The sequence below is a fragment of the Glycine soja genome, chromosome 13, assembly GCF_004193775.1.
Source record: "Glycine soja cultivar W05 chromosome 13, ASM419377v2, whole genome shotgun sequence".
In the NCBI taxonomy this organism is placed as follows: Eukaryota; Viridiplantae; Streptophyta; class Magnoliopsida; order Fabales; family Fabaceae; genus Glycine; species Glycine soja.
In genome coordinates, this window is record NC_041014.1 from 13,488,766 (window position 1) to 13,509,636 (window position 20,871).

At 33.5% G+C, this 20,871-nt stretch overlaps 1 protein-coding gene across 2 annotated transcripts; it reads right to left on the bottom strand.

Moving 5' to 3' along the window:
* Positions 1-2,560: 2,560 nt before the first annotated feature.
* On the bottom strand, positions 2,561-17,507 carry LOC114382381 (probable protein phosphatase 2C 76). 2 transcript variants are annotated; one of them, XM_028341758.1, is made up of 9 exons: positions 17,339-17,507; positions 13,325-13,585; positions 12,117-12,244; positions 11,892-11,990; positions 11,491-11,649; positions 11,053-11,139; positions 9,092-9,183; positions 6,413-6,487; positions 2,561-3,033 (listed from the first exon to the last, which is right to left on the bottom strand). In XM_028341758.1, exons 2-9 carry the CDS (start codon positions 13,570-13,572, stop codon positions 2,851-2,853), a joined length of 1,071 nt encoding a protein of 356 aa, XP_028197559.1. In that variant the 5' UTR covers positions 13,573-13,585; positions 17,339-17,507; the 3' UTR covers positions 2,561-2,850. The 2 variants fall into 2 exon arrangements, with proteins under 2 accessions (XP_028197559.1, XP_028197560.1); XM_028341759.1 differs by lacking the exon at positions 17,339-17,507 and adding an exon at positions 17,090-17,274.
* Between the last annotated feature and the right edge of the window lie 3,364 nt (positions 17,508-20,871).

Here is a 20,871-nt window from a genome sequence, read left to right on the forward strand (position 1 = left end):
TCAGCAATAATTTTCTTTTCATCCTTAGTCAATCGCCCAGCGTATGGATGTCCAACTAAGGACTTGGCCAATTCATGATTGTGAATCCCACGGATCAACTTCATCATCCAACCTTCCCCTCCATGCACTGGTTTCCCACGAAGCCTGAAGGGACAACCATATTTCCTACTCCCAGTGTCTCTTCTAACAAATTCTTTATTCCTACACTTGTACAGACCACTCCTTTCACACCTAATTAACACAAATAAACTTCTTCCTCTGCTACCAGTATCTGTGTCAGACCTCATAATCACTGCAACAAATCCGTTTTCATGGGCAACTGTTCGAGTCCACTGCAAAACATCATCTCGAGTACCAAAGACCTACAACGCAACTCCGACATATTAATTTTTATACAAAACATACGTTCAACCAAATGACTCAAACTAATGAACATGATTACCTGACAGGTATTAAAAGCATTTGAACAATCAACATGTGGTTCATTCACACCACATTCTTCTTCATTATCATAATCCATATGAACTTCTTGTGACATCATATAGTCATACGTTCATTGATCTTCGTCCATCTTAACGACATATTATTAAATTATGCATCATACACAAGTAATACAAAAGTTAAAACTAAATTAAAACTAAATTATTTACTTAAACTAAAGTTAACACTATAACTAACAACTAATAAAACATTTTACTACTACAACAAAATACAATTATTTTATCTAAATCATTTAATGATATACCTAAATTATTATACCTAATCAAACCAATTATCCATAATTTAAAAAATATCAAATACAAATATTATAAATTATAATATTCATATATATATATATATATATATTAATTTTTTTCACAAATTTAAAAACACAACTCCAAAAAAAAATTTAAAAAAATACAGCTTCTGGAAGAAGCAGTATGTACTATCGGAAGAAGTTCTTCCGAAAACTTCTTATAAAAGAAGTTCTTCCAGAAGCTGACACACCTTATTACGAAAGACCTTCTTCCGAAATAAGTAGCATTAACTTCCAGAACAGCTTCTTCCGGTAAAAGGAACTTCTTTCGGAAGAAGTTTTTACTGAATAACCTTCCTTGCCATTTTACTGCTTCTTCTGTAACATGAACACACAAAAAAAAAACAAAAAAATCATAAAATGCGTACCTCCAACGGAATAAGAAGAGCAACTATGATAGAAACCACCAATATTTAACCTTCACCGAACAACGACTTCCAACAAACTTGCAAAAACCACCAAAGCTTGCAAAAACCACCCAGCACACAGGACACGACAGTGTAAGTGAAACACAAAGGAAGCGTAAAACTGGAAGGCGTAGTAAATTTAAAGAAAAACAAGATAGGGGCAAAATTGTCATTAAAATTTTATGAAAACCGAAGCTTGCATTAAATATTTTTTTAATTCGGATTATTATTATAAAATTTAATGCATATTTAATTCACGTTGTTATAAAATAAATAATATTTATTTAATATTATTAAATTTTTTAATACAAATAAAATGTTGTCATAAAAAATATTTTTTATTTTTAAAAAAATATACAGATTACATAAGTAAATATTTATTATTCAAATTTACATGCGCATTAAATATGTATTAGAAATGTTAGTGATAATTATGTATAATAATAATTTATGTATACTAATATTATTTATTTTATAATATAATTGATTCATTAGTTTAGTTGGTTAAAGCATTGTCATGATAATCTTAAAATCTTGGGTTCGAGTCTTGGCTATTAATTTTTTTTAAAATATTTCCAATAAAAATCTTCTTCCGGAAGAAGAACTTTGTATGCCGAAAGAAGAAGTTCTTATACCGGAAGAAGGTTCTTTCGGAATACTTACCGGAAATACTTCTTCCGATAGTTATTCTGGAAGAACCTTATTCCGGAAGAAGTTCTTATACCAGAATAAGATTTTTCCGGAATAACTACCGAAAAAAGTATCAGTAGAAGTACTTCTAGTAAGTATTCCGAAAGAACCTTCTTCCGGATGAACAGATTGCGACAAGGACATTTTTGCCCATTAAAAAATTTGCTGGGTGCACCAGCTATGTTGCTGGGCGCACCTAGCATGTCCCTAGAAAAACCCACTTGCAGATCATGCGTTGCATTAGGCCTAAGAGTCAGCACTTTTTTTTTCGTGAGTTGCCTTCTTTTTTTTTACTAAAACCAACCAAAGAGTCAGCACAAACATTGACTTCCGAATATGTGAATTAATAACTACAGTATATGTTTTATAATAAAAATTAATAAAATAATTTGTATCCATTTACAATTATAAATAATATGCTTTTATTTAAATATGTTTTAAATTAAAAATTAAAAATATTAAATAATTAATTAAAAAAAACAGTTCAAACTGATTTGCTATACATTATTGCACCGATTTTCACGGGTTGTATACTGATTTAACCAGCTGTTAACCAGTTTTGAAAATAATTCCATTTTTTAGTTACCAAGTCAGACAGGTAAACATAATCTCATAGTAATGACGACAATGATAAATTAATCGATTTCTACTTTATCACATATCAGTATGATAAAAAAAATGCATATTGCATTTATTAGATCAGAACAAAAATACCAACTTGATGCCTCTACAAACAGGAAAACTTGAAATATATACGGACACACTGAAATCAGTTATCAGAGAAGAACACGATTCAAAAATCCCAATACACGAACAAGAGTGACTTACATAAGAAAACTAAAGAATAAATAAATTGCCTTGTGCCATGCAGAGTGAACCATCATGCACGTGCTGACCTCAATTCATTCAATTTGACGCGAATATAACCAACACGTGCATTTTGTGCTTTCACATCATCTACTCATGCTGAGTACTAGTTGATTCTGCTTTATCAGGATTAGCTACTTCTGCTTTCTCATGGTGGAATCGCACCACAATGCATGTAATGTTATCTGCACTCCCACGAGAAAATGCTGCTTCTGTTAACTTTCGTGCGGCTGCCTCAGGCTCCTCTTCCGTGCGGGCAAGAGAAACAGCATCCTGAACATCAAACAGAACAATAAGAACACTGGAACCAAGTACATAACAGATGAGCGTGTAAATATGTTGTATCAAACAGAATATTAATTCCGCATCAGGCACCCTTGAAGCAGCATGTTCAAGAAAGAAGTAGAACTGCAGAAGTCGCAACTCAAACAGACAATCTCTCACCAGATCCCCAAAACCCAAGCAGACGCTATCTTTGTTATTTTCTTATAGCTAATCTTTTCTGGTCCACGGAACACTACTCTTGAAGACATAATGTTAGGATATAAGAGTTTGTCAAGACATATAGTTAGAATATTAACGAGTTAATTAGTTAGAACCTAGAGGGGTTATTTAGATATAAATAGAAAGATAGGAGGCGAGATTTAGATTTCTTGTCATTGTGATTAAGACCTACCTAAGGAGAGCTTCACTAGGAAGAGCATGAGCAGAATTATAGATTAGGCATATTTTATATTTGAACTTTTGTTAGGCCTCGTCATTTGTATTGGACTAAAGTCTCTTTCATTAGTTTGCGTTTGATTTTTGTTGGGCTTATTAGTTGTAGGTGCATCATTAGTGGGCTAGCTTTTGTGTGAGGTGCCACTTTTAATATAAGATTTTTTGTTTGGGCCAACAGCAATGGGCATTGATAGCTGTGGATTCATAGTAAAAATGGACAAAGTGTTGACTTTGGAATGAGTTGACTCATTTTTTTGTGAATGAAGCTTTAGGCCTTATGAATGAAGCCCACTAATGATGGGTTGCACCTACAACTAATAAGCCCAACAAGAGTCAAACAAAAAAAACTAATGAAAGAGGCTTAAGCCCAATATAAATGGCAAGGCCCAAAATAACCCAAATGCAAAATATGTCTAATTTATAATTCTCATGATGGTCAGAATCGTAGAAGCACACAATTACTATAGCTAGGCAAGTAGGTCCATGCCCATAATCGGAAATTTGCAAACTCTGTAGAAGCGTCGCGCAAAAGCATAAATTTGTGATATCATGTGTTGTACACTTTTGTTTTGTGGGTCAGTTTTGACTATTGAGTCCAACATTCTGTTTTCCTCCTTTTGGGCTTCTTAAAGCCTAAGCCCACAAAACACAAGCCCCAAACTCAACTCTTCTGCAGTAGTACTAAGTCCCAAATCATGATATATTAGAAGTATTAATAAATACATATCACCATTTGGAACTTAGGGTTACAATAGAAGAGCTGATTTTGGGGCTTAGGTTTTGTGGGCTTAGGGTTTAAGAAGCTCAAGAGAAGGAAAACAAAATGTCAAAAAGACTCAAAACTAATCGCAAAAAAGAAGTGCACAACACACATTATTTCATGAATTTATTCTTTTGTCCGACACTTCTACCATGCCAAACAAACTAATGAAAGAAGCTTAAGCCTAATATATATGACAAGGCCTAACAAAAGCCCAAATGCAAAATATGTCTAATCTATAATTCTCATGGTAGAAGTGCATGATTCTGCGGGTCTACTGTGGCTGGGTGAGTAGGTCCATGCACAGAATCAGAATTTTGCAAACTCAATAGAAATGTTACACAAAAGTATAAAATCGTGGAATCATGCGTGTTTTGTACTTTTGTTTTGCGGGTCAGTTTTGATCTTTGACATTTTGTTTTCTTCCTCTTGGACTTCTTAAAACCTAAGCCCACAAAACCCAAGCCCCAAAACAAACTCGTCTCTCGTAGCCCTAAGTTCTAAATCGTGATATATATATATATATATATATATATATATATATATATATATATATATATATATATATATTAGAAGTATTGATAAATAGAAAACACGATTTGGGACTTAGGATTACAATAGACAAGCTGTTTTTGGGGCTTCAGTTTTGGGGTTTTAGACTTTAAAGATGTCAAAGGGAAGGAAAAAAAATGTGAAAAGACTGAAAACTGATCGCAAAACAAAAGTGCACAACACACATTATTTCATGAATTTATTCTTTTGTCCGATGCTTCTACTAAGTCAAAAACAAACTAATGAAAGAAGCTTAAACCTAATATATAACACAAGGCCTAACAAAAGCTCAAATGTGTGCCTCCTCCATCTCTAACACTAGCTCTCCTCGGAGATCTTCCAACCAGTCAAATCAATTATTAGGGACCAAGAATTGAAATGACAAAGAAATGAAATATTTTTACTGAATATGATGAAAAGAACAATGATTAGGAGAGAAAACTCTACTCCAAGGGTTTTTCCTTCTTCACAAAGAGTCAATGTCAATGTTGTCAATAGTGGATCACGAAAAATTGCAATGAGCTGGCAGATAGGGTCGCAAGCAAATAGCGGTTTAAATATAATATATATAATTAAATATCTATAAAAAAATAAGTTATATGCAAACAAAAATAAGTTGGATAAACATTGACATAGTATTAACTCAAAAGTTAAATTGGGCAAGACAAAATATGTTGGGAACATTAAAAAAAGTGCTAAATACTAAAGAAGTCCTAGTAAAGGAGTGGAGAAGAAGGCTGAACTATGGAGGAAGGATTTATGTAGAGATGTTTAAATGGCAATGATCTTCAAAGGTAGAATGCAATAGAAATAAAAAAAAAAAAAAAAAGGCTACTGTTGGGCCTATTTTAAAATATGAAAGCCCAACTCACATTTGACTCCAACTCTATGGTTTAAAAACTCACATGGTTTTAGTATAGAATATAACACATATTTGAATCCTTATTATGTTTTAATCAGGCATGGGTTACTCAGTTTAAAAATCATGTGAGCCGAATTTGTCCAAGACCCACAAGCCCAAACATCAGTCATCTCCTTCATGGGAACCTTAAATCTGAAACTACCTCAACTCCGCTCTGCCACGGTTGAGAAACTTTGCCGCTCCGCAATTTTTGAATGGAGACGCAAGATCCATGACACTCTGCAATGGTGTTTTACGTGGCTTCCGCAACCCAATGCAGTCACGATAGCATTATATCACCGTGATGTGCACTATTTGACATCACTGATCAATGCTCAGTTTACAATGACAAGAAATTTGAATCTCTCCTATCCTTCTTCCCCTATTTATATCTAAATAACCCCTCAAACTAACTAATTAACTAACTCATAATATTCTAACTATCTTAACTAACTCTCACTTCTCCTTGTATCCTAACTGGTGAGAGGTCCTGGGAAGGATGACATCATTCCATTGGATAAAACATGAACCTTAATGTTCATTATTCTTCTTGTTTGATAAAATATGGACCTTTATGTTCATTATTTCTCTGATTTCTTTTACTGGCAATATAAACTATCAGGATAATCCACATCTTCCTGATAAGAAATGAATATTAGGAGGCATCAAATATGCACATATGAATAAAATGCATGACTAAGAAGGAAGACAAAGCTTACGTCATTTTGTACTACATCCCAGAGTCCATCACTTGCAAGAATAAGCAATTCAATTTGTTCATCTATCTCCTGGTCCTGAAAGTATATGAAAGATAAATTACATTGTCAAACTATTACCACTTATCACTTTAACATAGCTCCAACAAAATATGCCTAAATCACACATGGCTCCAACAAAATATTAATTATATGCGCATGATAAGTTAACTAGTCCAGACTAAACCTATAAAGGCAACTTAGTAAAAGAAATTACCTTATACACATGATTTTAGTGATTTTTTTTAACAGTCTATTAACTGTAGACCACTAATTAGAAAGGGAAGATTATTTTCACATATTGATGGTCTTTGGGTGCTTTACATTTTGTGTTCGGTTAGAATATCTCAGTAAATTTTCTGAAGATATTCTGTAATAATCCCTTAAAGTCTAATTGAGGAAACAATCCTAAAGAGTTGCTTCTTTATTTTATTATGTTTCAATATTTGTTTCCTTGTGAGGTTTTAGGTATTCAGGGAAGAAATCGAGAAAAGAAAGACCTCCATATTTCTTAATATCTATTCACCAGAATGATCTCATGACAGAAGAAGGCTGATAGTGGAGACAAACAGTGAAGCAGACAGCCAGAGTATAGAACAAGTCAAGGATACTCTTCAAACTTCTGAAAGGAGGACATGGCAACTGGAAAACAGTTTGAAACATGGTAGAAAAATGCACAACAGAGATCCGAAACAATAGAAAAACATGGAGTTCAACAATGGAGATGTCACAACAATGAACTGCAGCTAAAGTACAGGCAATTAGTGACCAGGGATGCTTTTTTGACTAGAGAAGAAAAATACTAGAAAGATAAACCAGCAGGAGAGATGACTAATTTGAAAGAAAAATCATGAAAGTAAAATAGAACTCCAAATTTTAGGAAGCTTGACAATCATGTCAGTAATGAATAATTTGAAAAAATAATCAGGGAAATTAAGTAGAAATTGGAATTTTAGGAAGCTCAGTAATTTCTTAGTGATGGGATAGGTCATGAATGATGATATCTATTATTGGATATGCTGAAATTGTAGGATTTTAGGTATTGAGGGAAGAAATTGAGCAAAGAAAGACTTCCAGTAATATTCTCTTAATATTGTGATTATGTATTTATGTTGTTCATATTTAATAAAACCTTAAGCACTAATCCTTATTTATATTAACCAATACTAAATAAGAAAATAAATCATAGGATATTACTCATATTAGGAAACATGGAAACTAATTCCAAGCGATAACCTTTAAGATACCATGAAATATGAAAATGCAATCTAGATCATAGTTATCAATCTCAAATGACGGTGCATATAGTTGGAAGCAAAATGGCTGATATTTTGAATATTATAATTATAATACAAACTGAATAATTTATACTACACAAATAAATACTTAAAAAAACCAAAATTTTAGAAATTTCATGATAAATAAATAACAAGTCACAATTTACACACAATCACCGTCAAAATTTTAGGATCAATAAAAAACATAGTAATGAAATCAAAAAGTTAAAGATGATGGTGAAATCCATGTTATATAACAAGTCACAGTTTACACATACACTCACCATCAATCTAGGAGCAATAAGAACATACTAATGAAGTACAAAGAAGTTAAAGATGTTGGTAAAATTAACAGAAAAATAACATAACAAATGAGATAAAAATTAGCAAAATATGAATTGGGAAGTTTAAAGGAAGAAGAAAGAATGAAACACAGGAAAGAAATAGTCCTATACAGTATGAAGGAACATAGGTAACTCTTGGTGGAATGGCAAGGAAGGGTTTCAAATTTGATTATGTTTGAAAAGCAAAAAATCATCAGAAATTGGGAGAGAAATCACAAGTTTAACCAAAGAGAAGACCTAAACAACATTGTTCTAGGGGTAAAATTGGGTTTTTGAAACCTGGTAGTGCAGCTATAACACATGAAAAGCTGCAATTTTGGCTGGCTATTGCAGCCGCAATGGTACTATTGGAAATCGCTTTGCTATTTGAATCCAATAACAAACTAGGTCTGCTCCAGTACTCCGCTATAGCACAGCACGCCATTGATTACTATGATCTAGATATTATTGAATAATCTAAAGTCTGAATCATGCTAAGATACAATAAGATACTAAGATATCATTGATTACTATGATCTAGATATTATTGAATACTCTAAAGTCTGAATCATGCTAAGATACAATAAGATACTAAGATATGATCAAGTTATTATTGGATATTTTCTTATATTCTTACAAGAATTACATTGTATTAGTGGGTTGGTCATTTTTTCTCTCTAATTGTCAATATCTTTCCCATGATTTGATTCAGTACTTCTTTTGTCAATAATCACATGATAAAAAAAGGAACTTCCTAATCACAAGGACTAATTAGTAACTCCTAAATTAATAATAGGTTTTAAAACTTTGATACATTTTTTTGTAATATGATTATGCTTGTATTATACTCGTTAATAAATAGAATACTTAATTTGGCCCCTGAAAGCTAGAATTGCATCATTATTAAACTTTCTTCTACCAAGTTATTCACTTATAAAACTAGAAAGTTATTAATCCATACAGTGAAAATAATTATTAGAGTGAATCATCTCTAGCAATTAATAGACTATATACTCAGATTGCACACAGTAATCAAGGATCACCTGGATCTCAGGTTCTGCTACTACAAACTGCTTCAGCATGCGGTTACCAAAGGCACGAGACATTGCTAGCACCCCTCCTACCCTCCAAGTACCTGGACAGCAAAATAAACAGATGTAAAATCACCTACCCAAACTAAACATTCCATCATTTGGATGGTTGGCATGGTTTTCAGGTGAAGATATGAAGCATGATTTCCATTTATGTACAGGTTCAGAACATGGATAACTATTTGTATAAATCAATCTGATGTCAATACTAAATAAGTCAACACCTACTTGAACTAGTGATTTTAGCAAAACATGGAACATGTAATACAAATGTTTTAAGTTCATTTGTCCTGAAGCACAGCAGGTATCATCCACTTAATTACTGCCCATGTGCCCGAAACACATCGATGCATGATAGTCAAAAATGTGATCTTATATTTTTATTCATAGGAGATCAGATGGGATTTTGGAGGCACCCAGCAATCCTATCATGCTCAAATTTGTTCTGGAGAGATTGTGTGGGATCCGATGTTGTTAATGGCGGATGGCGGTTCATGGCGTAAAACCAAAAATCCGCCATAAAAATATGGCGGATGGCGTAGTGGCAAATGGCGGAAGTCATGGCGGACAAAAAAAAAAAAAAAAAAAAAAAAAAAAAAAATATATATATATATATATATATATATTAACAAAACAATAGATAAAAAATAAATATAAATAAAAAATTAAAAAAACAATGGATTGCATTCAAATAAACTAAAAAAGTTTCATGAGTTCACACAATAACCAACACCAAATAAACTCATTCAAGAGTTCAAAATAACAAAAGGATAAAAGCATAATGCAAAGTGCAAAGTAAAGGTTGAGGCTCTAATCATCTTCTCCAATCCCAACATAATCCTCTTCTTGTAATTAGTAGAAGAGGACTGAACAGAAAAAAAAAAAAAAAAGCAGAACCAAAAATTAAAAAAAAAGAGTGTCAAGATAAAGATTCTGCGGAAACACTGCCACCATGTTTATCCAAGATAAGGATTCCACAGTCTCTGATATGTTTGATATGATATTCTCTGGGTTCTGGTTCAGCTAGGTTTTTGGTTTAAATTTTAACCAACTCCTGGCCATTTGGATACTACATTGGTTTTCTTGCCTTCCTTCTCTATGTTGGTGCTGGTTTGACTGGGGTTTTGCTTCTCTGGCCTGTTTTGCTGCACTGAATTATTTGCTAGAGTAGAGAAGAGATCTAGAGTTGGACTGTTTTCTATTGGTGTTTTGAGTTTTATTTGGCATATGCCATCTATATAGGCATTTAAATTGCAACTTAAGCTTATGTTGTGAGTTTGTGACTTGTATAAGTCATATGTAACCTTATCCTTTTTCGGTGTAAGTTTTAACTAAATGTTAGTAACAATTTAAAAGCTATTATTCTTATTTATGTTATATGCAGTTATGCACGAACAATATGTATGGATATATTTTTATATTTTAGGAAAGAACATACTGTCCATATTATTACACAACTTAAGAGTTCCCTCTGCCTTTCCAATCCAATTCAAGGTAGGATCTTTTGGCTATCTTGTACCAAAGTGATAATGACATATATTTTGTTCAAGAGTAGCAAAATAAAATTTAATAAAAGGACTGAACCAACGAACTTCTATAAATTTCCATGTACTCATACGATAGAATAAAAGATAACAAAATTTTACGGATAAAAGGTGGGCAAACATTTGGCATGGCCATCACCCAGAACATAATTCCATCCATATTATTATGCCAAGTTGCCAATATAACCCCTAATAAAAATGATCCAAGATAGAGTCAGCTCAAGCTTCTAATGTCACCACCAAATCACTTCAAATCTCAAGCTACTAATGACCCATCCCCATTGTATGTTGCACTATATGTGGCAGAAATAGAATATTAACAGAACTATTGAATGATGCTATTTATATGCTTGAAATATTGTATCTCACCTGCCCACATGACAACACCACCAGCATTCTCAATTCTCTTCCGCTCATCACTTCTATTTGGCTTATGATCCTCAGAGAGAGCAATTGCTGCCAAAAAAAAAAAATTAATTCAAGATATCATTCTTATTTCTAAAATGTATTCAAGTGGAACTATAGTAGAAAATCTATCATATGACCAGACAAGGACTCTTGTCTGAAATGCTCTATCTTCCACATGATCTCAGTATTTACATTATCAAGCAGCTTTTCCCCAACATCACATCATTAAGATATAAACACTTTTTTTTCATTTTAAAAAAAGAAATTTGACTAATATAACCAAATACTGCATCAGAATCTAAAAAGGATATGCGAACTTAAACTCTACCAATATTATTGTTAATTAATAGTGACAATAAAATGAAGATATCATAAAATAGTAGGTTATATAAATAGTACCTTTACCAGCTTTTGATATTATAGTCCTAGAATCTCCAACATTAGCTACATAAAGATGGCTATCAACCAAAATTGCTGTTGAAGCTGTAGATCCATCATCCCTGAAGGTGTCCTTTTCGGAATCCAGAAAATTAGCATCAGTCTGTTGATATGTTTCACCTGCAAGCTTGCAGAGATTATTATAATTGCAAAAACTGATAATGGAAGAACATTCCATGCAGGAATCTGGCCACAGACCCCGTAAGGAAGGATATACAACAAACGCGTGATGGGTATGCATTAAACACTTTCAACAAAGTTGGAACACACATGAAAGCATTAACAAAATAACAAATAATAAACAAATAAACAAAAGATATTACGAGACATTCATGAAAATAAATGAGAGAAAGCAAACACACTTATAGCCAATTTGGCATCTGTCAAAAAATTTGGATGCTTCAAGAGATTATCAAAAAGATGCTCCTTTAAATACTCAGCAGCACGAGAACCACCATGACCTGTATGGAATTTTAAAATTTATTAAAGTATATTACCAAAACTGCATAACAGATGAACAGGAGTGCAATCACTGAGATTATAGAACTATATTTCTCCCGTGCAAGTGATGTAGTAGAAAATCTTACCATCAAATATTCCAAATAAGCATATTGATTGGCCACCAATCTTCAATGTCTTAATATCATAAAAATCTTCCATTGTCACTCTCTTTCCCCTAAAACTTGAATAACCACAGCTAAGTCTTCCATCTTCACTGCCAAATAAAAATTCAATGAAATAAGTACCATTTATTTGATCACAATATAGATCAGCAAAAGTATAAAGTACACCAAATCCAGCCAGTCAAGCAAATCAAATTATTCAATAATTCCATTCTTTCAATGCAAGTCTAAACTAAAATTTTACATCAATTTGTATCATAATATGGGTGAATAAAGATGAATTTAGCTAAGAAAATTACAAGGATTATAAAGAAATATTATTATTTAACTCCTTAATTTCAACTTTCAAGTATAAGTTATTAAAATTCCGGCTTCCACCACAATAATAGTATTACCTTCCACAAAAAGAACTTGACCTTTTAAGGGAGGTTTCTCTAACATATTCATTATATTGAGGCATGGGAGGTTAGCTCTATTTATGTTTTCTTTTTATTGTCATTGTCATCTTGTTTTTTGGTTCCCCAGTTTCCACCTTGTAGGGATAAGGGTTTTTGTTGTTGCTTTTATTGAGCAAAAAGAAACACAGTTCAATAAACAAAAGATAAGCCAGCGCATGAACCTAATGATTTAAGAACCCTTAGAAATGGCCACCCATGGTGTGCTTCATTAGATTGCACTATGTCATTGACTTTGATATGCGGGGTCTTCAAAAATTTCATTAGGCCTTTGTAAATCTTGCTTTCAACAGCCAAAGGTTATTTTGGCAGTGATATAACCCTAACACCCTCTCTTGTTTTCAAAATTTCCCCATCATCTAGTATAAACTAATAATAAATGTCAATCACTTTTTGGGTAAGTTGATGTAATCAAGAATAACTTTCCTTATAAAGCCAAACAAAAAAGCATCTCCAAAAGGAACTTCCAGATAACAGTCCTAATCATAGAACTGATTTTTTCAAATCATAGTTCTCTTCAAATCTAAAATCTAATAACCCAACTCAGAGGCTGTTGGAACTCCTAACCCTGTAAATGCTTAACTCCAACGGTCAATAGGGATGTTAAACCATAGTACCAAGGCAACAAAGTAAAGACTCCATCTATGACCATTAACAGATATACAGTTTTCAACATGTCAGCTCAAGTTGAAAGCAAGTTGTGAGAATCATATTCACCTTTTCCACCCTCCACTAGCAAATCGACCATCATCATCTTTCTCTGGCATCATATCAACAAGGGGTCCAGCACTTGACATAGAACCCGTATCAACCATCATCCCTGTGATTGTCTTGTATTCACGAATCGGCCAATGAGAAAAACTCTGAACCGCCAGCAAACTCCTCCCAAATTCGTTGATTCTCACTCTGTTGACGAAGGTTCCAGCTTGAACAACCAAAGACCTTACACAACTGCTGCATACCATCTAACCGGTGTACCTAGCAAATCACACAAATGCTCTCAAATCCCAACAATAATTGAACTCAAAACAAATAAATAATAAATAAAAAAGGCAAGTTCACAAATTCAAAAACCACGATGAATAGTCATTATTAATCAATATAATTATCCAATCAAGACAGTATCATGAATTTTTTTTTAAAAAAAAGTTTGGGGATCAAAACCTTTTTTAATAATTGAACTCTCTAAGGAACTGTAACCATCGATTCGAAAAGCAAATTCAAAGTGAAATTCAGAGAGGATCGTGGAATCAAGGGTTGAATGTTCGAATTTGGATCCAATATGAAACAGATCGGATCAAAAACATGCCAGGAATCTGAATCCGGATCAAGGAAAGGTTGGTTGAAGAATCAAATAATGATAGTGTCTGTTTGGGAATCAGAAATGAGAACGATACCTTAGACAGTAAGAGAGAGGTTAGAAGACAAGCATAGCAAGATTTGGCAAAAGCGACAGAGGGAAAAGGAGAGGGGGTGAGAGAAAGAAGGGGAAAAAACATGAGAAAGATAGCAACAAGTGCGTATGTCATCTTTTTGGCCCTAACTGCTATTTCTACTATTTCTTTGGCCCTAGCTGCCTCATCTTTGTTGCACTCCATGTTTTCCCAGTCGTATCAGGCTCAGCTCTTAATATGTTGCTTCCTCACATAGCTAAAAGACAAGATTTTAACTATCAGTGTTGGATTCCATAAAACCCTTGTTTGATGAACCTTCAATTGTGCACCAAAACCACAGAAGGAAAAAATGAAACATGCTACAAAAATTCTTAAGATCCTAGTGAATCAACAATTATAAGTAAACCAAAAATTCAATATTGTGTTACAGATATTCAAAACTATTAATAAAAAAACCTATGGTGGTAAGTAATTCAAAATTTTCTTACCGTCTAGGATAAGACCCATGGTCAAGTTTTCTATCATCCAAGATTCCTTTCAAATGCTGTAGGTTCCAAAACCAAATTATATGGCAGATTTCACAAGGTCATTTTAACAAATGAGATCCTATACAACTTCTCAAAATAAAGTGTTTACCTCAGGAACAGGAACAGGAAGTGCATTTATTCTTCAAAATATCTAGTTTAAACATCTTGGAAAATAAATAGACAATAAGTATCCACCATTTTATATTGTCTAAATATCTTGGCAAGCCAACCCCAGTCAATGGTCATCAAAACCAAAAGAGAAGGAAAGTTTTAAAAAATTTATTGAACTGAGTCTCTAACTGTCAGAAATACAAACTGAAGATTCCAAGGAATGGAGTGAGAAGAAAATGACCAAAATTGAAACATCAATATGTTAGATATCATCAGTGTTGTTAAATGGTGGCCATGGCGGAGTTGCGTTGCGGTTTTCTGAAAAAACGCCACCGAATAGCGGTGGCGTGGCGGGTTAAAGATGGCGGCGCCATGGCGGATGTGGTGGCGAGGCAGAAAATGGCGGAATTTGTTTTTTTTTGTCCGCGGTAGGAGTTGGGCTGACCCGACCCAACCCTACCCGGAAACTTAATGAAAACCATGACCCCCCCCCCTACCTTTCAGAACACAGCTGCAAACCTCGACCTCGAAGCTCCAACACAGCACGACCCATGCAACCAGCGACGACCCACAACCCCTGCAAACCAGCCACGACCTCGGAACCACCCACACCTGCAACCAGCGACGACCCACGGCGGCGACGAGCACGGCAGCGACCATCCACGGCAACGCGAACGACGGCGACGAACACAGCGTGAACGACGGCAACGCGAACGGAGAAGACGACCCAGCCAGAACCGCGACCGCGACTTATACTGGTGGGTGGGCCAAAGCCTTTTTTTTTGTTTTTGCTGCTTGACACCCCTTTTTGTTGTCTGCAGCTTTTTTTTCCGTTTTTCTATTTGACACCCCCCATTTACTTTCGACAGTCCCATTTTTAATTTCTTTTTTCTATTTGACACCACAATTTTTTTTTTCTGTTCAGTCCTCTTTTTAATGAGTTTATTTGGTGTTGGTACTTGATTATTGTATGAACTCATCAAACTTTTTTAGTTTATTTGAATGCAATCCTTTGTTTTTTTCAATTTCAATGAGTTTATATATATATATATATTTTTTTTTTTGTCCGCCATGACATCCGCCATTTTCCGCTACGCCATCTGCCATATTTTTATGGCGGATTTTTGACTTTCCGCCATGAACCGCCATCCGCCATTAACAACATTGGATATCATACATTACAATTCTAAATGTTTTGACAAAACATGAAACTTGAAAATGTTAAATTTAACAAGTAAAAATAAAAACTTATTCTCTTAAGTTTAGTTTGATTCATAGTAGTTAATAGTGTGCAATAGCAGCACGGCACCGCGGCACCCTGCTGCTCCTCCAAGCGTCATATCTACTATGGTTTGATAAATACCATTCCTAAGCAGCTCTTTCTTTCTTTCTAATAAAATGATAGACAGACAGAATATTGCAATGGTTAGTAGCATTTTCAAGTGTCATCCGTTAATTTATACTTTTTCAAGGTAGAGCAACTAGACAACTCACATGTTCAAGAGAATTCTAGTCACACATTATGACATACTTTTAAGGAATCTATACGCATCCTGTAAACATAGTCTACAATCAAGGGGATCAAATTCATTTGGTTGAGCAGTGTGTGCGAGTTGTTGTAAACCCCTAGTAACGGAGTTTGACTCCTCCCTATGAACCAAAAAACAAAAATAGTCTACAATTTCCTTCCTTTAGATGCTCACCAACACTGAGTTAGATCAAGTTCAACAGACTTCCAAGCATGTGCTATATATTAATGAAAAATGTTAACAACACACCCTTTCCAGCACAATCTTTATTTACTTTCATTGAAATTTATGTAAGACAGCAAGACCAAATTATAGTGGGTCCTACATAAAATTTTCAACTAATAGTAAAGTGCGGGTGCGGGTGCGTGTCGGAAGGAGAATATCAGAGCATGTGTTGCTACTTGTTAGCATTCCTCACATAGTACAATTTTCTTTAAAAGAGGGAAGGACAGATCTACAAGGAAATGAAATACAAAATGATATGAACACATAAAACACTACTTATTACTTATTCACACTATCAAGAAGCGATTAGCAGCTCCATTCCCAGTCCCACTGCTGCTAGAACATATAAAACCTAACACCACTTCCATAAGCACTTGAAAACTCAGCTCAATAAAGTGAACCACTACTTTTCCCGTTTGGGGACAATAATATCACAATATCAAACTGCATTTCAAAACTCGAGGTAGCTAGCTAGCATCATGGACCATGGATTCAAAAGTACCAAATTTGAACATTCAGCAAAAAAAAGGAAAAGAAAAAAAAACTATAAAAAATATATTTAAGATAAATAAATAAAACCACAAAATTGAACATGTTGATTGATATCACAAATCATCAAATTAACAAAACCCAGGGCACAAACGAAGCTTATCAACAACGGAATAAAAAAAAAAAAAAAAAAAAAAAAAACGGAACCTCGCCATTTCAGAGAGTAAAGAAGCTCGCCATGGATCTACAGGGACATGCATTTTTCAAACGACACGTAACAACCGAAATACAGAGCTGGAAATTCCGCAATCGGATTCAGTGCGCGTTGAACTGAAACCCTAGACCGAATCGCAACGCGAATCCGAAGAACAGGATTTTTGCGCAGTAACGAAGAGAAGGACAGTAAAGTAAAAGCAAAGTAAAGAAAATGGAATGAAAATTAAAAAGTGAAATTACCAAATTGGAGAGAGGAGGCAGTGTGTGGAATTTCAATCAGAGAAGACCATCACCATGCACGGCACAAAATGACCTATCTGTCAAAACCACCCGAAGAAGAATCTCTAATTGCCCCAAAAATACTTGTGAAAATGGCAAGTTTTGAGCCCTTTGGTTTTTCCTCTTCTTTTTTTTTTATTATTAACCCCAACATCCCTTTTTTCTATATGCATTGGGACTCTAAATCTTAACTAAGGTTAATTTATAACTAATAGTTTTAGACTATGGTTTAATAATAATAATATCAGTTTTCAATCATAGCATTTATTGAATGTCTAAGACTTGATTATCAATAACTATTCAAGACTTGATTATCAATTAGTTAATTTTCTTTGCGGAAAATAGTTAATTCTTTTAAACTAAGAATTTATGTAAAATGAGAAAGTAAAGTGATATTTAAGTTAAATTTATACATCAATTCACTTAAAAAAAGTGAAATCTAATTTATATATAATATATTGATGAAAATACCATGTAGACTTAAGTTCTTTTAAAATCAAGGTAGATACATTTTTATTCTTAATATACATAAACAAATTTTAGAAAATATAAATTCAAACAAATTTTTTTAATTAAATCTATCTATCAATTTCCTTTTTATACTTTTTTAACAAGTTAATGTGGCTTGTATTTCTCTCATAAGAAATATATACTTGCAAAATCATGTGTTGTATAAATATTAAGAGTCTTCATGAATTGGATTGGTTTCAATTTAGGTTAAAGTTAAACTTGAATGGATTATATTTAATTAGGTAGTTTGATTTTAAAATTATTTTATTTAACATAAATCAAATTAATATAATTAAGATTGGGTTATTTTAGTGTGAGACATCAAGTTGAAATAAAATTGCCTTATTTAAATTTACAGTAAAAAAATTAATTAACCAAATGGACATGAACTAATTTAATTAATTTTATTTGGATTGTAGGGTTCATAGGATCAATTTGATTCCATGAACTCTCTTAATAAATATCTTTCATAAAATTATTTTAAGAATAAAACAATCATATGTTTTAAATGCTTCAAAGAAATAAACTTTTTTAATTGTATAACATTGCACACTCTCAATTCAATTATAATATTACAAGGTTCAAATTAAAAAGTGTGATTTGGTTCTTATTATAAGGTTCAATCTAAAATGTCATGATTATTTTTTACAAAAATGTTCTTAAGTAAAGTCAGTTTCAAAATTATAAAAATACAAATTTAATGTTTTCAAGTAAAATTAACTAACTTTTTAAATCTTGATGAATTAGTTAGTAGGACCTTAGATTCATAGAAAAAAAATTAATACGACCTTATAATAAAGATAGAAGGAAATATACTATAGTTAAAGTGAGAAAAAAATAATGCTACACAATTTATATAATAAACATATTTAATGATATAAAATATAAGACTCCCTTGTTTGTGTGTCAGGTTTTTAATGAAAATTTGTTCATATTTATTTAGCATTTTCAAAATTCAAGATAACATTAATTTTTTTGTCAAATATTTCCATCCTCATTCATTATTTTACATATTTGTTATAAAATTGAATAATAAATAATTACAAAGTTCAAAGATAAATTGATTATCTACTCATTAAAACTTTAGTAGATATTTATATTTATATATGTTGGCAAGAGTTCCCATCTCAAAAAAAATGTTGACAAGATTTCCTACCCTTTCATCTACTCAAAAAAAAAATATGTATTCCCAATAAAAGAAAAATTATGATAATATTGTTGAATCCACATCCCTGTTTTTAATTATGACAAATCATTAAAAATGCAAATTGAAAGGATGAAAGGTTTAAGTGATAACTAATATTCTGCTTAAGTGTTTCAGTGTTTATGACTTTAAGAAGTAGACATGTTCATTCATTTTGAAGTGCTCAGAATGATGCTTATAAAGGGTTAGGATAGCTAGCAAAGTTGTTTCCCACTGAGTACTTAGTTCTTGGCAAGATAGTGAACAACAAGACCTTACATAGAAGACTTACTGAAGGTTACATAAAGAGCATCCAATATCAGAATGAAGTTATGTCAGAGTCTACATCAAAATAATGAAGACCTTGACTCTGATATTTTCAACATCAAAATGGTTCAAAATGACTCAGAAAGCATAACTTAGACAACATCAAAACCATTTTCCATATGTTGCCACATTCACTAAGGGCACACATTAGAAAGTGAGAGCTATATGCATAAGAAGATGCAAGTCTGTTTGTAGCTATCCATGAGAAGTACTGATTGATGCAATCCTCCCTAGGAAGGGACTAGTCACCAGAGCCATGAGCAGAGGCTCCAAGAGGATTGGCCTAGAGCTGTTGAAGAAGGCCCTAGGGTTCTCATGAACCTTAGGGTAGTTTCTGAGCCCATGGGCCAAGGTTGAGTCCATTTTTCTTTGTAAATATTAGAATAGGTTTTCCTTCTTTTGGGTCTTGTAGTTTGGCCATTCTAATAGTATAGGATTTTAGACTTGTATTTCAAGACATTTTTTAGTAGTCTTTGTAGTAGAGATTTTTTTGTATTTTCATGTATTTTGGCATGGGGGTGAACTTAGCTATTCGAGGGGTGTGTGTAGTTATGTTCTAGCTTCCCATCTCAAGGAGGTAAACTTAGCATTAGAGGGGTGTGTGTAGCTAAGCTCTAACTTCTCAAGGAAGCTTCTCAAGAAGGTGAGCTTAGCTATTAGAGGGGTGTGGGTAGCTAAGCTCTAGCTTCTCAAGAAAGCTTCTCAAGGAGGTGAACTTAGCTATTAGAGGGGGGTGTGTAGCTAAGGTTTAGCTTCTCAAGGAAGTTTCTCAAGGAAACTACCTAGGCTACAAATAGAAGCATGTGTAACCCTTGTTGTAACTTTGATGAATGTGAAAGTTGTGAGACATACTTCAAAGTTCAACTTCTCTCCCTCTTTTTCTCCTTTAATTTTGTCCCCCCCCCCCTCTTTCTCTCGTTCTCTTCCTTCATTGAAACTTCTTCTCTAAGCTTCTTATTGTTTGGTCGCGGCAAGTGCACCGGATCGCGCAAGTAGTATAAAACAGTAAGAACCAAGTATCAAACTCTCGGGGAACTTGTGTTACTTGGTAAAGCTACTTCAGTGAATAAGTGTCTAGTATAAAAAGAGATGTGTTTACTATGAACAAGTGTATAAACTAACTATTAAAAAGGAAAATCACGTGAGTAATGATGCGTAAAGACAAGTAGACAACACGTTGGTCTTCCTAGTAGGTGCCTGATGTTAAAAAGATATTCTCTACTTAACAATGCTCAGGTGTTCTATGGTGTCTCCTGAAATGCTAAACCCCGATTCCTCATGATAGTCTAGCCTAATCCTGATCAGGCATCGTCCGCAGATTCCTCTTGTTGGACTAAACTCGACTAGAACAGCATTAAGATAAACATATAACAATTAGGTTATCATACCCCGATCCCTCGTGATAATACGATAAACTAGCCCCGTCCTATCAAGTTCTAAGAATCAGACCAGTTTCCACTATTGAATGATCCTA